The sequence below is a fragment of the Lissotriton vulgaris genome, chromosome 1_1 (genome assembly GCF_964263255.1).
Source record: "Lissotriton vulgaris chromosome 1_1, aLisVul1.2, whole genome shotgun sequence".
Lineage (NCBI taxonomy): Eukaryota > Metazoa > Chordata > Amphibia > Caudata > Salamandridae > Lissotriton > Lissotriton vulgaris.
The window spans coordinates 532,531,341-532,545,627 of NC_141685.1; the positions used below are offsets into that span (position 1 = coordinate 532,531,341).

Genomic DNA, 14,287 nt, shown 5'->3' on the forward strand with positions numbered 1-14,287 from the left:
GGGGATGGTGGACTCAGACCATTGTACGTCAAATTCTGCCTTGGCTTCCTCTAGGACCTCTGATGGCAGTGATATATTCAGGGCCTCCGATTTCGCCACATTGATCTTGAAACCCGACGCCAGCGCAAAGGTGTGGAGCTCTACAAATAAGGCCCTTGGGGACTGCATTGGATTGGTTAGCGATAATAAGACGTCTTTGGCGTAAAGACTGATTTTATGTGTGTCTCCGCCAAAGGGGATGCCAGAAATGAGGTCGTGTTGCCTCATTTGCTGCGCCAGTGGCTTCATATAGAGCACGAACAGGAGGGGAGAGAGAGGGCATCCCTGTCTGATCCCTCTGCCAATTTCAAACCGCGGGGAGGTGTAGCCGTTGACTCGAACTGCCGCATTAGGTCGGCGGTAACAGTTAAATATGCGATTGCGGAGGACCTCTCCCATTCCAAAGCGTTGTAGCACCAGGTCGAGATAGGGCCAATGCACCCGGTCGAATGCTTTTTCAGCATCGATGGTAAGGAGCATACAGCCTGGTCTCGTGCGCGACCCGGCCTAGATAAGGTGGAGGACTCGCCTGGTATTGTCGCTAGTCTGCCGTTGTGGGATGAAGCCCGCCTGATCAGGCTCCACCAGTTGCTGCATATACGGTGCTAGACGGCTTGCTAGGATGCCGGTGTAAAGCTTCAGGTCAATGTTCAACCGGGAGATCGGTCGATATGAGCCGCATTTGTCCGGGTCTCGCCCCGGTTTGGGGATTACTGAGATGGCCGCCTCCAGAAGATCAGGGGGAATGGCACCGGGCTGATCAAATGTGTTGAAAAGGTCACGCAGCAGCCTTCAGCTGACTGCGGCGCGGCGGGGATCTCCGTAGACACCTCTCCTGGTGGGGCCCGCTTCGTCACTACCAGCGGCGCCGTCGAAATCGTGCTGCTCCTTGGCCCGTCTCAGGCAGAGTTCGGTCCGCTGCTCATACCTCTCGGTCTCACAGGCTGTGCCGGCTCCCACACTGCCCCGAACCTCGCTGCCGGGGTCCGCGGGGCCCGTGCTGTGGAGGGCCTCGGTCGGGCCTCAAGACTCACGGCGCTGCGGGCGCCCCCTGTCTCTTTGGCCGGGCCGCTGCTGTGGGAGGCGGAGGTCCGCCACGCGCCCCTCTGGTCTCCGGCCGCTGCACTGCTCCGGACTCCGGTTTTCAGGGCCCGCGTTGGTTGTGGTGCGGTAGGCCCGGGAGCCGGGACCTCGAGTTTCGTGGCCCCGCGGGCACCTCCTGTCGTTTCGGCCGGGCCACCGCGGCGTGAGATGGGCGTCCGGTTCTCGGCTGAGGGCTCTTGGCCGCGGGTCACAGGTAGTCGGACCCTCGTCACCCACCGGTGCACGCCGCCCGGTCCTCGCTCCGTGCAGCCCGCACTGGCTCATTAAGGCAGCGCTGGTGAGCTCACCGTAGCGCCCGCCATTTCCCTCCGTTACGGGCTCGGCTCTCCTCCGTTTCCGCTCCTGTCCTGGGCAGGCAGTCCCCAAAGTCGCGCCTGTGATGCGTGCAGTAACCATCAGCAGGCGAGGGTCAGCACCGTGGTTTGGGGCTGGGATTTGCCGTGTAAAAGTGCTTTAGGCTGGAACCGGGGCAGGGAGCCACAAAGACCTGCGTCCTACCAGGTCGCCATCTTGGCCACGCCCCTTATTTTTATTATTTAAAAACTTTTTGAGGGGTCATTCCTCCAGGCCATCCGCCGCCGGAAGAAGCCCTGGTGAGTGCCCCCCCCCCCCTCCCGCTGTCTGGGTGCCCATTCCCGCCCCCCCCCCCCGCTGTCCGTGTGCCCGTTCCTGCCCGCCTCCCACTGTCCGTGTGCCCGTTCCCGCCTGCCTCCCGCCCAATGCCAGAAGGAAATGCAGCAGCCTGGCCGAACCGGAGACTGACACGAGAGGCACCCAGAGACATGTGTGGGCAAAAGTGAGTTTGCAAACCTAGGAGGCAGGCGCGCAGCTTCATGTTAGAGTTTATTTACATACCGAAAAAAGGGGTTTACAGGACGAGGGCGCGGGCCCGAAGTTAGAACAGGGTGCGAGCCGGCCGCAGAAACGGAGACCTGACCCAGTGCTCCCGGGGAGGGGGGTGAGTTGCGTGTGAAGCTGCGGAAGATTGTACTACTGTAGTCCGAGTGGTTGTTGTTGGGTTTTTGAATGAAATTGTGTTGGGGGGAGCTGCGGGAGGAGGGGCGATATGACATTCACAGATTCATATTATGGAAGCTGCAAAAATACTTGCTTGGCGTGAGAATTGCCTAGAAGGTGGATCTGAAATACTGTGTGACGAATTCAAGTGTAGCACTTGAAGGAGGGGAGGTGCATTGCTGCAAACTGGAGGATATTAGGTGTGGAGGTGCACTTGAGGATGTGGAGAAACTGAAGAATGAGTGATCAATGGATCCAGAAGAAGGCGTGAGTTGCATACGTACCTACATTCTATGGCTAAAGGATGCGTGATGTAACTGTGTGTGTGTGTGTGTGTGTGTGTGTGTGTGTGTGCTTGCTTCTGGGTTTAGTTATATCTGTATGCACTGCCGGCGCCCCCCCCCCGCCCCCCTCTTCCCTGGCCGAGACAGAGAAGGCTTCCCCCGGTCCCGGCAGCGTCAGTGTCACCCTCCGGGATTGCCCCTTCTCACTGTTCGACGGTGCCTCTAGGCTCTCTGTGCCACACTCTGTGCACCGGTTCCAGTGCGAGCGTTAGGCCGCCATTTTGTGAGCACTAGCCCTCGCCGTAAACTGGAGCGTCCTCTTCTTCAGCCCCGGGGGAGCGTTGACGGTGGCCGCTACCCCAAGCCCCTGGCTGAGCTGCCGGGGAGGACGCCCATCTTCTGACCCGGGGTGGTGCAGGGCCCGCCCTTGAGGGACGCCAGACTCACCTGCTCCCCCCATGAGGATCTTCAGCTATGCAACGCCTGGAGCCTAGGTACAGTGTGTCTGCGTGATGTGACTGTCTGTGTGTGTGTGTGTGTGTGTGTGTGTGTGTGTGTGTGCTTGCTTCTGTGTTTATTTATATCTGTATGCACCTGTGACTCTTTGTGGACCGGCAGCATTGTGTGTGTGTGTGTGTGTGTGTGTGTGTGTGTGTGTGTGTGTGTGTGTGATATAGTTATGCAGTGTGTGTGTTTTTGAGGTTTGTGAGACTGTTTATTTTTCTCTGTGTGTGATGTATGTGAGTGCCGGTGCCCTCCTGCCTGGGAGGGTGTGCGTGCCCCATACCCTTTGGCCCCTGGGCAGCAAGTGACGCCGGAGGAGGTCGAGCTCTTCCTCATGGCCATGGGGTCCCTCTCCCCTCCTCCGGGCTTCGCGGCGCCTTCAGGCCCAGCGGACCAGTCTGGTGGCCCTAGTGGGTCGGGTGCTTCGGCCCGACGCCAGCAGGTGCTTCTGGGCACCCACCTGTCTGATTTATGTGATTTACATATATAATTTAATATTATTTCCGGGGTCCCCGCACGTGGGCGGGAATATTCCGTGCTTATGACTTTGTTGAGGATACCCCTGGAAGAGAACTAGGATTACAGGTAAGTAACTTATCCTTCTTTGAACTAGCTGGCATCTGTCTGTGACCTGAAGGGAAATAATTGCAATCCTGGCAAGGCAAATTCTTCCTTGAAATCTTTTGATTCATTCGGATTTATGTTTGTTAGAAGTAGTAACACCTGCTTCACGGTTAGAAGTGTCAAAACGATGGTGGTAAGCACCAGCTAAAGGTATTAAGTAAAACTTTTCTATATCTTGTAGGTTTCTACTCTTTGGGGGTACCTCTCAATGGTGATTACACACAGGCATTTTTCAAAAATAATTCCTAATTGCGAAAATAAGTATGTTAGACTCCTTTTATTTAATTGTTTGTATTTTCGCATGAATGAAATACTTTCACTGGTACATAGTGTTTGACTGACACATTTGACCTTAGATGGTGTTCTGCTGATAGTTGATCGGTGAACAATGGCATATTACAAACCAAAGTTGAGCTGGGCAGATGAGAAGGACTAGGAAGAGTAGAAGGGAAAGACTAGTAGGCTTGTGCAGTGGGTCAGCATTGTGGGTCTGCAAGATCTAGTCTCCTGGGAGATTGTGTAGAGATATACAGTGATAAGGACACTAGTTATAAGGGACCAGGTATAGGGAAAAGTAATATTTACTGTTGGGGTATCTTTTTCACAGTGCATTGTCTTATATATTCGTAAAGAGTCATGGTACAGATTATCCAGTCTGAGGGATTTCCTGTTTTGAAATCTGTTCCTGCCATAGTAAAAGATGTCTCGTGGCTAGTCTTCCTAGGCCACCAGGTTCTTCATAGCTTGAGACAGCAAATAAAAGCACATATATCCAGTTGTAAAAGGTCTTCTCTCGGTTAGGTATCTTATAACCACCTCTATAGGTTGTTCTTACCCATATACATGGTGCTCATTTCAAATGAGCTTTTCATGCTGATGCTGGCATATTACCACATCTAGTTAGAGCAAAAATACAACCTACAGCAGATCCCACGTAGCTGTTCTGATCATGTGCCTTTTTACTAATACCTGAGGAAAGATGAACTCCATATGTACCAGTATACCAACCCACCAATTACATAGTACTAGCTTCAGACCACGCTCCCTGCATAAGATTGTGGTTATTGGGGACCCTGCAGTCCTCTTCTGGAGATTTCTAACACATGACAGAAGTAAGAGTTTTGTGGAAATTTAAAATAAATTGCATCTTAAATTTTCTTGAAATTTCTTTTGTCGCAGACATTTACAATTTCAAAGCTTCAGCCCACACTCCCTGTGCACTTAGAAAGTAACGCTAGTGCATGCTTTTCAGCCTCTTTAACATTGGAGTTAATCTAGTCAGCTATCAAAAATCTAACAACATTGATATTGCTAAACAGTGAGTTAACTAAAGGACCAGTACCATTTTAAACTCTTGGTAATTCCTCTTTACAGAGGCATCCTATCGGGATTCACTGAAAAAAGTAGCATTACTGACCCTACCTAAAACCCAAACTTTGTTTGTCTGTTAGTGCAAACCTACTGTTGTTAAATTTCCAATCTGCAATCTATAAAGAAAGTAGCAGGAGCTGAAGTATGCCAGCAGCTACGATCATACATTGAAAGGGTATATTGCTGGAGCTTACCCAATATGGTATCCAATCAGTTTTGTCTTGCATGGATTTATTTACATTTCATTTTTTCTCTTGTTCTCAAGCTCTGTTTTCAGGACTTTATTCCCATTGTTAACTAAACAGATGTGACAGATCTATTCTTTCACTTGGCACTAACCACTGAGAGAGCATCAGACTATTGAAAAATTAGCAGAATCGGGCAATTCTTTTACTCCGCAAGTCACCAAAATTGTGAATAAGGCAGCTCAACCAGCTCAGGACTACACTGCCAAGAGTATCCAATCTGTGGTAGGCTTTATTTGTACACCTGTGATCTCCTTGAAAAAGTTTCTCTTAGAGTTGGAAATATATACTATGATGGCAAAAACATTTCCCCGGTGTGATTAACATCTCATATCCATTACCTTATGATAGTATGCTCCAGTAAATGTCTTCCGGTTAGACGCAGGATGTGTACTTGAATTAATAGGCCTTATGCACATTTGTGAGACAAATGTTTTCTTCTGAGCCTGATTTATTGAAGAAAAATCAGAAGGGTTAATGGGTGTTTTTTAGAGTTTTTATTCATAGTTGTACTTAGATAATAAGTTCTTAGGACTCGTTATAATTTACTTTCAAAGTCATTTTTAATTTCCATATAGACACTTATTATTTTTTCCAGTTCTCCATACCACACATTTACTATTTTAATGTTATAATGATTTATAGAGCACTAATTGTGTGCTAAAGAGCCAGCAACATCAGACAGGTCTGCGTGAGATTAATATTTAGAGAAGAGGCACGTTTTCGTGAAAAAGCAATTTATTTTCTCAGCAGCTTTCAGAAAATGAAGCATACAGAAAGTTTAAGAAGATATGTCTACATGATAGAAGGTATGTTTTTTAATCTCGGCTACCATTTGTGTGATTTTCCTGAGATAAAGTGCGAGAGAAACATTTTCCTGTAAGGGCATTATGTAGTAGAATGGTCCATCATTTTAAAGGAAATCAACTTCAGGAATTTCTTCAAGTAGAAATGAGCAAAGATGGTGCCAGGTCTTTACTTTGGTTCTTAAAACATTATTGCATGGACATCAATAGCCAGTCTAATTTTTAGAGACTACTGGTTTGTAAGAACACAACTGGTTCAGCTTAGGTTTGGCTGTACCAAGGCTCATAATTACGGATACCTAAGTAGTAATAGTAGTAGTATGGACCAGCAATGCCGCCTGTGTGAAATATCCCATGAGTCCTTATTCCATGTGGTCTGCATTTGCAGGAACATGCGGGTCCAAAGGTGCTTCCTGGCTACCCCTCCTGTTCCGTAAGCAAAGTACATGGAGCTGTTCTGAGGGGTGAGAAATCCTCTTGAAGGGTGATCTGTGCCAACTGACGAGATTTTTTAAAATCCTGAACAGTCACAGTTGTGTTAAATAAAACCAAGGTTCTGGAAGACTTCACGTGTGGATCATTGAATGAGTGGATTCCTGTAGCTCCATAGGAGAATGCTGACATTAAAGGACTGGGAGCATACACCATGCCCCATAACACTTATTACTAATGCACTTTTTCCAGTTGGTGGTCCCCTGCATCATCTGAAGACTCTATGCTTGAATTTTTAGTCATATTGCTTCTGAAATATTTTATCCTGTGCTCCCCAGATAGTTTAAGGCTTTGCACTATTGGCAGTATTTAAGCACCAAAAGTCTCTTTGGTCATCTGTATTGATGATCTAAGCGCTGTCTTTCCTAAATGGATTTATGACTAGGATGAATTTTATAAATGACTTTTAGGAGCACTTGACAATTTTGGTACGGTGCCTTAAGGATAAATCTTCTTTATAATATTGGCACCTCTTGTTTTTCCTATCGTCTGGCGCATAATCTCCTTGTATGCTTTTAATCTTTTTAAAGCCAAGTGATGATTTTATTAATTTTCTCTGGTTCAGTTCTCTCGATTTTTGTATCTAGCTTTCTTTTGAAATTTGATAAGTCTCCAAGAGCATAGCAACATTTTTAGGTCTCGCCTAGTGTTGCAGTGCGCATGCGCTGCTCGCTCTGCGAGAGATATTGTGGATGAGATTTCAGAAGGAAATTTAACCCCCCCCCCCCCCATTTTCATTGGCTGGCATCATCATTTATGTAAAATGGTGGCCTCCGATTGGAACTGAGGCCTTTTGGTTGCCACCCTTTTCGTCCGGCCCATCCGGACTGGATCTTCTGCCTTTTGGCTGTCGTGAAGCACTTTCTTATTCTTAGGAGGCGTGTACTGCCCGATCATGTTTCCGACAACTTGTTTTGCCCTCGTTGCGGTCTCATTATACAGCAGAAATCACCCCACACCCGGTGACAATGAAATTAGTGTCCGTGTTTACTTTGCTCGTGGTAACCAGGGTGTTTTTCTTCCTATTTTTGATCGGGTTGCTATCAGTATCTCGGCATGGTGGTTCGAGCCAGGTGCTGAAATAAAAGCAGATTTTTGGAATTTTTTCATCACAGAATGGAAATTATTAACAAGACCTCTGCTCTCGAATGGCCAAGCTCCGCCTCAGTGACGTGATAGTGTAGTCACAAAATCACTCTAGTAACTGTTTCCTGCTATATGGAGGGTCTGATGTTTCTTGACACTGCAAGGGAGGGAGGTAGGGAGAATGAGAAACGAAAAGTGCACTTTCGAAAGCTGGCAACAAAGAGGCAACTGTAGTAACGGAAGCCAGTGAGCAGTAGGCAGTCGGTAACCTCTCGGCCCATCAGTCAGCACATTATCATTGCAGTGAGGCGGAGGCAATCCGTGCAAGGAATGAGGGGCTGCGGTATCAGCCTGCCTGTCGTCAGTCGTGAGGCAAATGCTAAATAAACCATGTGCTTTGTTTTAAGGCAGCGTCTGAGGAAATAGTTTACTTTTGACTTTGCTAGTTTTGGCATTCTGTATGGCAAAAGAGGCAAGCCGGTTGGTGCTTTACATGGGACTTCTGGCTTGCTGCCTTTATTTGTGCGAGTCGTGCCTTGGTGGGGGAGGGTAGCGCCACAGGCGTGTTCCACTGCCTCAACGAGGCCCGCTTAAGCTGCAGCAGCCTCCATTCAGCAGTAGCTGCATGAACTCGAAGCGGCGCTGGATGTAGCGTAAGAGGCAATCAGGCGGCACAAAAACAAACCACTAGCTGGAAATCAACATTTTTCCATACCTGGCACACTTCCCGTGTTATTAAAACACCAGGGCAAGCTAGACAAGATGACGCAAATGTCTTCAACTAAAATATAGCCCACTTCTAATAGGTCTTGATTTGTTTAAAGATAAATTATGAAGATTACACCCATCTGCTACAAACACTTTTAATTATTGAACTCTTTGCAAGCTGCAAGAGCAGCACCAGTCAACTGGCTGCCAGTTTTGAAATAATCAAACACCAGCACTTAAAGGGGGCTGCTAAGGCCGGGATAGGATACATGGTTATTAAACGGGCAAAGGGATTGGCTGCTGAACCTGGGGAAGTTGGTGGTTCTGGGTAAACTACTAATGTCTATCGAACCCCATCGCAAGTGTCAGTGTCAGGCCAGCCATAATGACAGGGGGTTTAACTAGGATTTGACAATTAGGGTGTCCCTTGCACAGATTCTCAAGCAGCTTCTATGTGTGTATGCCACAAATTTGAGGTTCCGGAACCATGGAAGCCTTCTACAGGGAGAGGTGTTACCTTCCTATTGCTAGAATACTGATCTCACGCCTATATATGCAGTGATAGTAATATCACACCTATATCTGCAGTGATGGTGATCTCACACCTGTAACTGCAGTCATAGTAACAATACATGGAGAGATGTAATATCCACTCAAGAGTCCTTATTCCAAAATGAGAGGGTATTAACATTTTTATGCATTAGATTAATGTGATAAAAAATATCACATTAATAAAAGCCAGTACTATTTACAATACCAAACTCACACCAGTACAAACGCAATGCAATAGATGTCGCAATTACAACAAAGTGAGCTATTGTCATTTTGTATTGCACCATGTGATTAATGCTTCATGAAGGAAAAAAAACAATATCATTTACAATACCAATAGCTCAAAATAATGTATTTGCGAGACCTATTGCATTGTAAATGCTTGTTAAATAAGTTGTAGTGATTTTCATTTATCTTTCTACAAACTATAGCTCCAGATGACTCATTTCATTTGGTGTTTAATACTCTTGCCCTCCAACATAGCGCTATTTTAGCGCTTGTCCTTCATATTGACCATGAACTAATAAATACTGAGAAGATGCGTTCCTGTACCAGGTATTGTACAACATTCATATTGTTTAGAGATTCACTCCTACTTAAGACCACCTTTTCCTGTAGCACTGCGTTACCCTAGCATTACTCCAAAATAAAATGTAAAATGTTCAGTGGATGGAAAGAATGAGTACCTTTGGTCGAGATCACGTCAGGTGAAAATGTTACAGGTGAACGTTTCGATCAGAGGTTCCCACTATATATTGATGCTATTAAAGTGACACTCTGAACAACTGAGATAAATAATGATTTCTACAAGTGATGTGTGGACAGACCTCACAATAGTTCCTGAAAATTGCAGTTTGGTCAAAGTGTAACTTGATACATCAGTCCTCTTTATTTTTTACCCTGTCATTCAAGGACCCTACTCCAAATAATCAGAATTATTTTTTTTTAAAATAATTTTTAGTGTGTGCTGCCTTTTTTTATGTTCATTTGGTATATAAACAAGACTACTAGAAAGTAAAGTTATCGCACCAAGCTCTTACCATATTTGATTGGTACAATTAGATGCCGAATGTGAGTGGATTTAATTAAAATTAAAAGGATGTAATTGCTTGTTTAAATTTAAAAAGGAGTTGTAAGTATGGATCAGTGCATGCTATGTAGTAGAATTATTCATCTCTTCGTACTTGCACAAGCTCACTTTTTCCATGGATCTGTTGAGCTTCAAATATTTTTTAAAATACAACTAACACTTAATGTGTGTGAGTGCAAGCGGCAGAATTCTTTGTTTATGTATAGATAACAATGAATCTCACTTTCCTTGTGTGCTTGCACTGTAGGTTTTGGACTGACAATAGCTGACTAACATGTCCTGATCTGCGAGAGGGCATATCCAGAAGGCCTTCATGCGGTAATGACACTTTTCAGAGACAATGGTCATCATGGATTATGCATTACCAATATTTCTCATTTATTTATTTCATACACAACCCAAAATTGGAAACCTCGCTGCTTCATGGCAGTTGGTTTGCTATTGCTTTCAGTTATTGCACTAAGAACTCTTTTCACAAACAATTTTGTATGATTACAAGGCAGGACATTAAAAAGTCCATCAGTTAAATGAGTCACTGATGTCTCTGTAGGTGTATTAAAAACAAAATCATAACTTTTAGCTTCAAAATAAAACTACTCCTGCAACGCAGATATCAGTAGATTTGTGCGTCCGGCAAACATACTCTGTCCTACCCTCTGTGTAACTTGTATTACGAATGCAAATGAATCCTAAAGAGAGCCTTACTTGGTTAAAGATGGCGTAGTTTAATACATTTCAGTAATTCTGTAACTGGTAAAATAAAAAGAATATTGATTTGCAGTGAATGCTGAAGGTGCCCATTTTCTTAAAGATGTCGATTTTTTTTTTTTGCAGGACCTAGATGTGAAGGCTGGTGGAGGCTGTATTATGACTATTGGGGTAATGCTTCGCTCTTTTCTCACAAAACTTGAGTGGTTTTCCACCTTGTTCCCAAGAATCCCTGTACCTGTTCAAAAACAGATTGACCAGCTTATAAAAACAAAACCTAGACAAATCAAGGAGGGCAAAGAAGAAGCAGAAGAAACTGAGCGACATACAGAACGAAGACGTTCAAGGTTATACAATTTATATCCTTTCTGATTGTGTTTGATGTACTCTGTAATAGCGAGGGTGTGATTCCCACTCCAAGTCCAAATAAGAAAAAAGGTGGAACTATTTTTTTTTCAATTATAATCCTCTTTGGAAATGAGCAGCAGGTCAAAAACCATAGTTTGATTACAAAAAATAAATGTTTTATTTCTGTATTGTGCACAGGCCTACCTTCTCTCACCAAAATAATTTTAGACCATATAAATGTGCCCACTTAAATGGTGATCGATAATATAAAGGCATGCAGTCTATGTGTACACGTGATATGCACTCATCTAATGTTACATAATTTGGCAACTTTTTATTCACAATAATTGTGCTATCCTTAATTTGGCCAGTACTGTAGCATTGTAAAATGTTCAACTACAGTGACTTCACCTCTATGTGAAGAAGATACACACCAATTTTACTAATGAATTGAGTTGTGGCTTGCTTTGAAGCTTTGTGCAAGAGATTTAGAAACTGGGAAAATCTCCAACCTTAAAGCAGAAGTCTTCAAACATTTTGATGCTGAGACCCCCTTGTCAAGCTTTTAGGCGTAAGGACCCCCTTCTTACAAACATTTCTAGAACCTGGTACTCCTCATCGACCACCATAAACGCCCCCAATTCCTACAGCAAATAATTTTTATGGTGGGGAAATAATATTAAACGGTTTTTAGCAAACCAAAGGTCAGTGATCGTGGAGGTGTAGTCAAAGGTGCAGCTAAAAACAAAGGGCCTCATTTATGAGGAATTGGCTTAGGGCAGCGCCGCAAGTCTTCTTGCAGCACTGCCCTACTCGAATGTGAAAGGGCAGGAATGCACCTCATTTATGAAATACGGTTCATTACTGTCCTTTTCACTTGCGGTGGCGCACAAATTGCTGCATAGCATCAATATAGGCAGGATTGTTTTTGTACAGAAAGGGGCACCTTCCTTCACAAAAACAATCCAGAGAGGCGTTTTCCTTCTATGTGAGTTGTGAAATGCAGCACTCTTGGAAAGAGGAAAAGACAAGGAGAAATTAAAACATTTCTTCTCGTTATAACTCTGCTGGGGAGGCGTCCGTTTTTGGAACTTGATTTTGTAAATATGGGGCAGCATAGAAATCCACGGGTGTTGCGTGGGAACCCCACGAAAGGCCTTGGAACAACTGCTTGACGCAAAGTAAGGGAACTCGGAGACTTGTGCTGCTATGTCTTACTCAGTATCTATGAGACCATGCAAAGTCATGCATGGTGACTTTGCACTGCCTCGTAGGTATGGTTGAGACGTGTGCACCACTGGAGCGTCAAAAAAAGTGATGCTCTGGCGATGCAAGCATCTCCTAAATAAGCCCCAAAATATTCTGTAGCTTTTGTTTAGGTCTTTCACCATCAGGTAGCTACATGTAAAATAATGGGCAGCGTAAATTATAAATAAATGTAAAGTTTTCAGTGGGAAACGCACTGTAGTACATTACGAAACCTCTATTAGTTGATGCACTGCTGAGTTCTGTGTGTAAACAGAGAGCCCTATAATTAAATCTTGATTAGTGCATTGGAGATACTGATGTGTATTTCTAGTGCTACAATCTCACAACCTGTGACGGAAGGCACTGTGAATAGGTAAGTCAATATATATATATTATTTTTAAATTTATACTTTATTACACCTTCGAGTCATACACACAGCCATCATCGCCTACAACCCAGAGGCCGGCGGCAGCAAGAGGTCACTCTCAATTCCCTTGGTAAAGATAAAACACACAGCCATGATACCAACAGCCCGGAGGCCTGGCGGCGTAACTGCAGGTGTAGAAGAAGCGTGCAGTAGCACCAGTCCATGGAAGCAGGAGATAATTGACCTCAATATGTCCAAAGAACGCCCACTCAGCGGCGCTGGCGGTGTCAGTTCCAAGCGCAGGTCAGTGTGCCAGGGCGGTACGACCAGTGCAGACTCACAGTAGTAAATGCATGAAGATCCAGGGAAGAAGTTTCTCAAGAGGGAAACCAGTAAAGGTGTATACAGGAACCAAAACCCCCATTCAAACATAAGCCCACCCACCCCAAAAACCAGCCAGACTACCTAAACCCGTGTCCACTCGCCCGCTCCCACCATTCACCACTTCCTCAAACCCCTCAATAGGGCCATGGGCGTCGACTCACTTGCCCGCGGGGGCGAAACAAAGTTCAGTGGGGGTAGCGTCTACCTACAACCAGGACAGCCGTCCCGAGCACCCCTCCCATGCATAGCATCGTTAAGGCCAGGCACGAACCACTACTCACTAACAACACTTAAGCCTTCAACTACCACTCTCCACATCCTCAGCCGCCGCAACCCCATCCTCCTGCAGCACATCCAACTCCACTCCTTCAGGATCTGACTCACCATCCCCTTGCACGCTCTGAAACGCCCTAAACAACCCCCAGAAGTTCTTGGGGCGACTCTTCGGAGGAAGTAGTTCGCTATACACCTCCGACTGTGTGCAACAGTAAAGTAAGTCCGCCTCCCAGCGCCTCTTCGTAGGGACTGGCCCCCGCATCCAACACAGGGCCACCAGGCGCTTTGCCATCAGTAACGCCATGTCCGCAAGCCGCCGCAGTGCCACCGGCAGCGGTTTGGAAAAGCCGAGCAATGCGAGCGCCGGGCAGGGCAAAATTACCTCACCTAAAATAGTGCTGAGATCCGCAAAGACCTCTACCCAGTACTTATGAATAGCGGGACAAGTCCAGGCCATATGGAGAGTCTGCCGTGTGAAAGTGGCAACGCTCACATTCCGCCGACTCCCTTAGGCCATACCTATGCAGCCTTTCGGGCGTGTAGTAAACACGCTGCAGGAATTTAAAGTGTATCAGGCGGTGCCGACTGTTGAGTGAGATCTTTCTAGTGTTGGTAGAGCAATAGCGCCACATTTCGTCTGAGATAGGAGTTTGGAGGTCAGCTTGCCAGGCTAATCGGGCCTTGGAGGGGGGGCACTGCCGTTGTCTATCACCCAGCGACCTGAGAGCCGTTATCAGTTTGCGAGAAGAAGGGGTCTTGATTACATAATTGAGCTCCGGCACTTCTTGCGGTTCGGCCAACTCCGGGCCCAATGTGGCCAGCGCCGCTCTACGAACCCTATGATATTGAAAGCTATTTAACAGCGTTGCCCCAGGGCAGGATTGCAGGACCTGTTGCAACGTCTTCAGGGTGCCGTTTAAGAAGAGATCTCCCACGGTGACAATACCCAATTCACGTAGCGCCTTCAGGACGCCCTTCTCCGTCAGTGGGGCCAACCAGACTGCCCACTCCACACGAAGCAAGGGTGAGTACA

General features: G+C 45.9%; 1 protein-coding gene across 2 annotated transcripts in view; it reads left to right on the forward strand.

The window, feature by feature from the left end:
* PRPF38B (pre-mRNA processing factor 38B) overlaps positions 1-14,287 on the forward strand; it is a 138,192-nt gene that overhangs the window by 89,754 nt on the left and 34,151 nt on the right. For both annotated transcript variants that reach the window (XM_086953896.1, XM_086953897.1), the window contains one exon: positions 10,757-10,977. In XM_086953896.1, the coding sequence (XP_086810022.1) occupies positions 10,757-10,977 (221 nt within the window). The remainder of the gene's footprint in view (positions 1-10,756; positions 10,978-14,287) is intronic.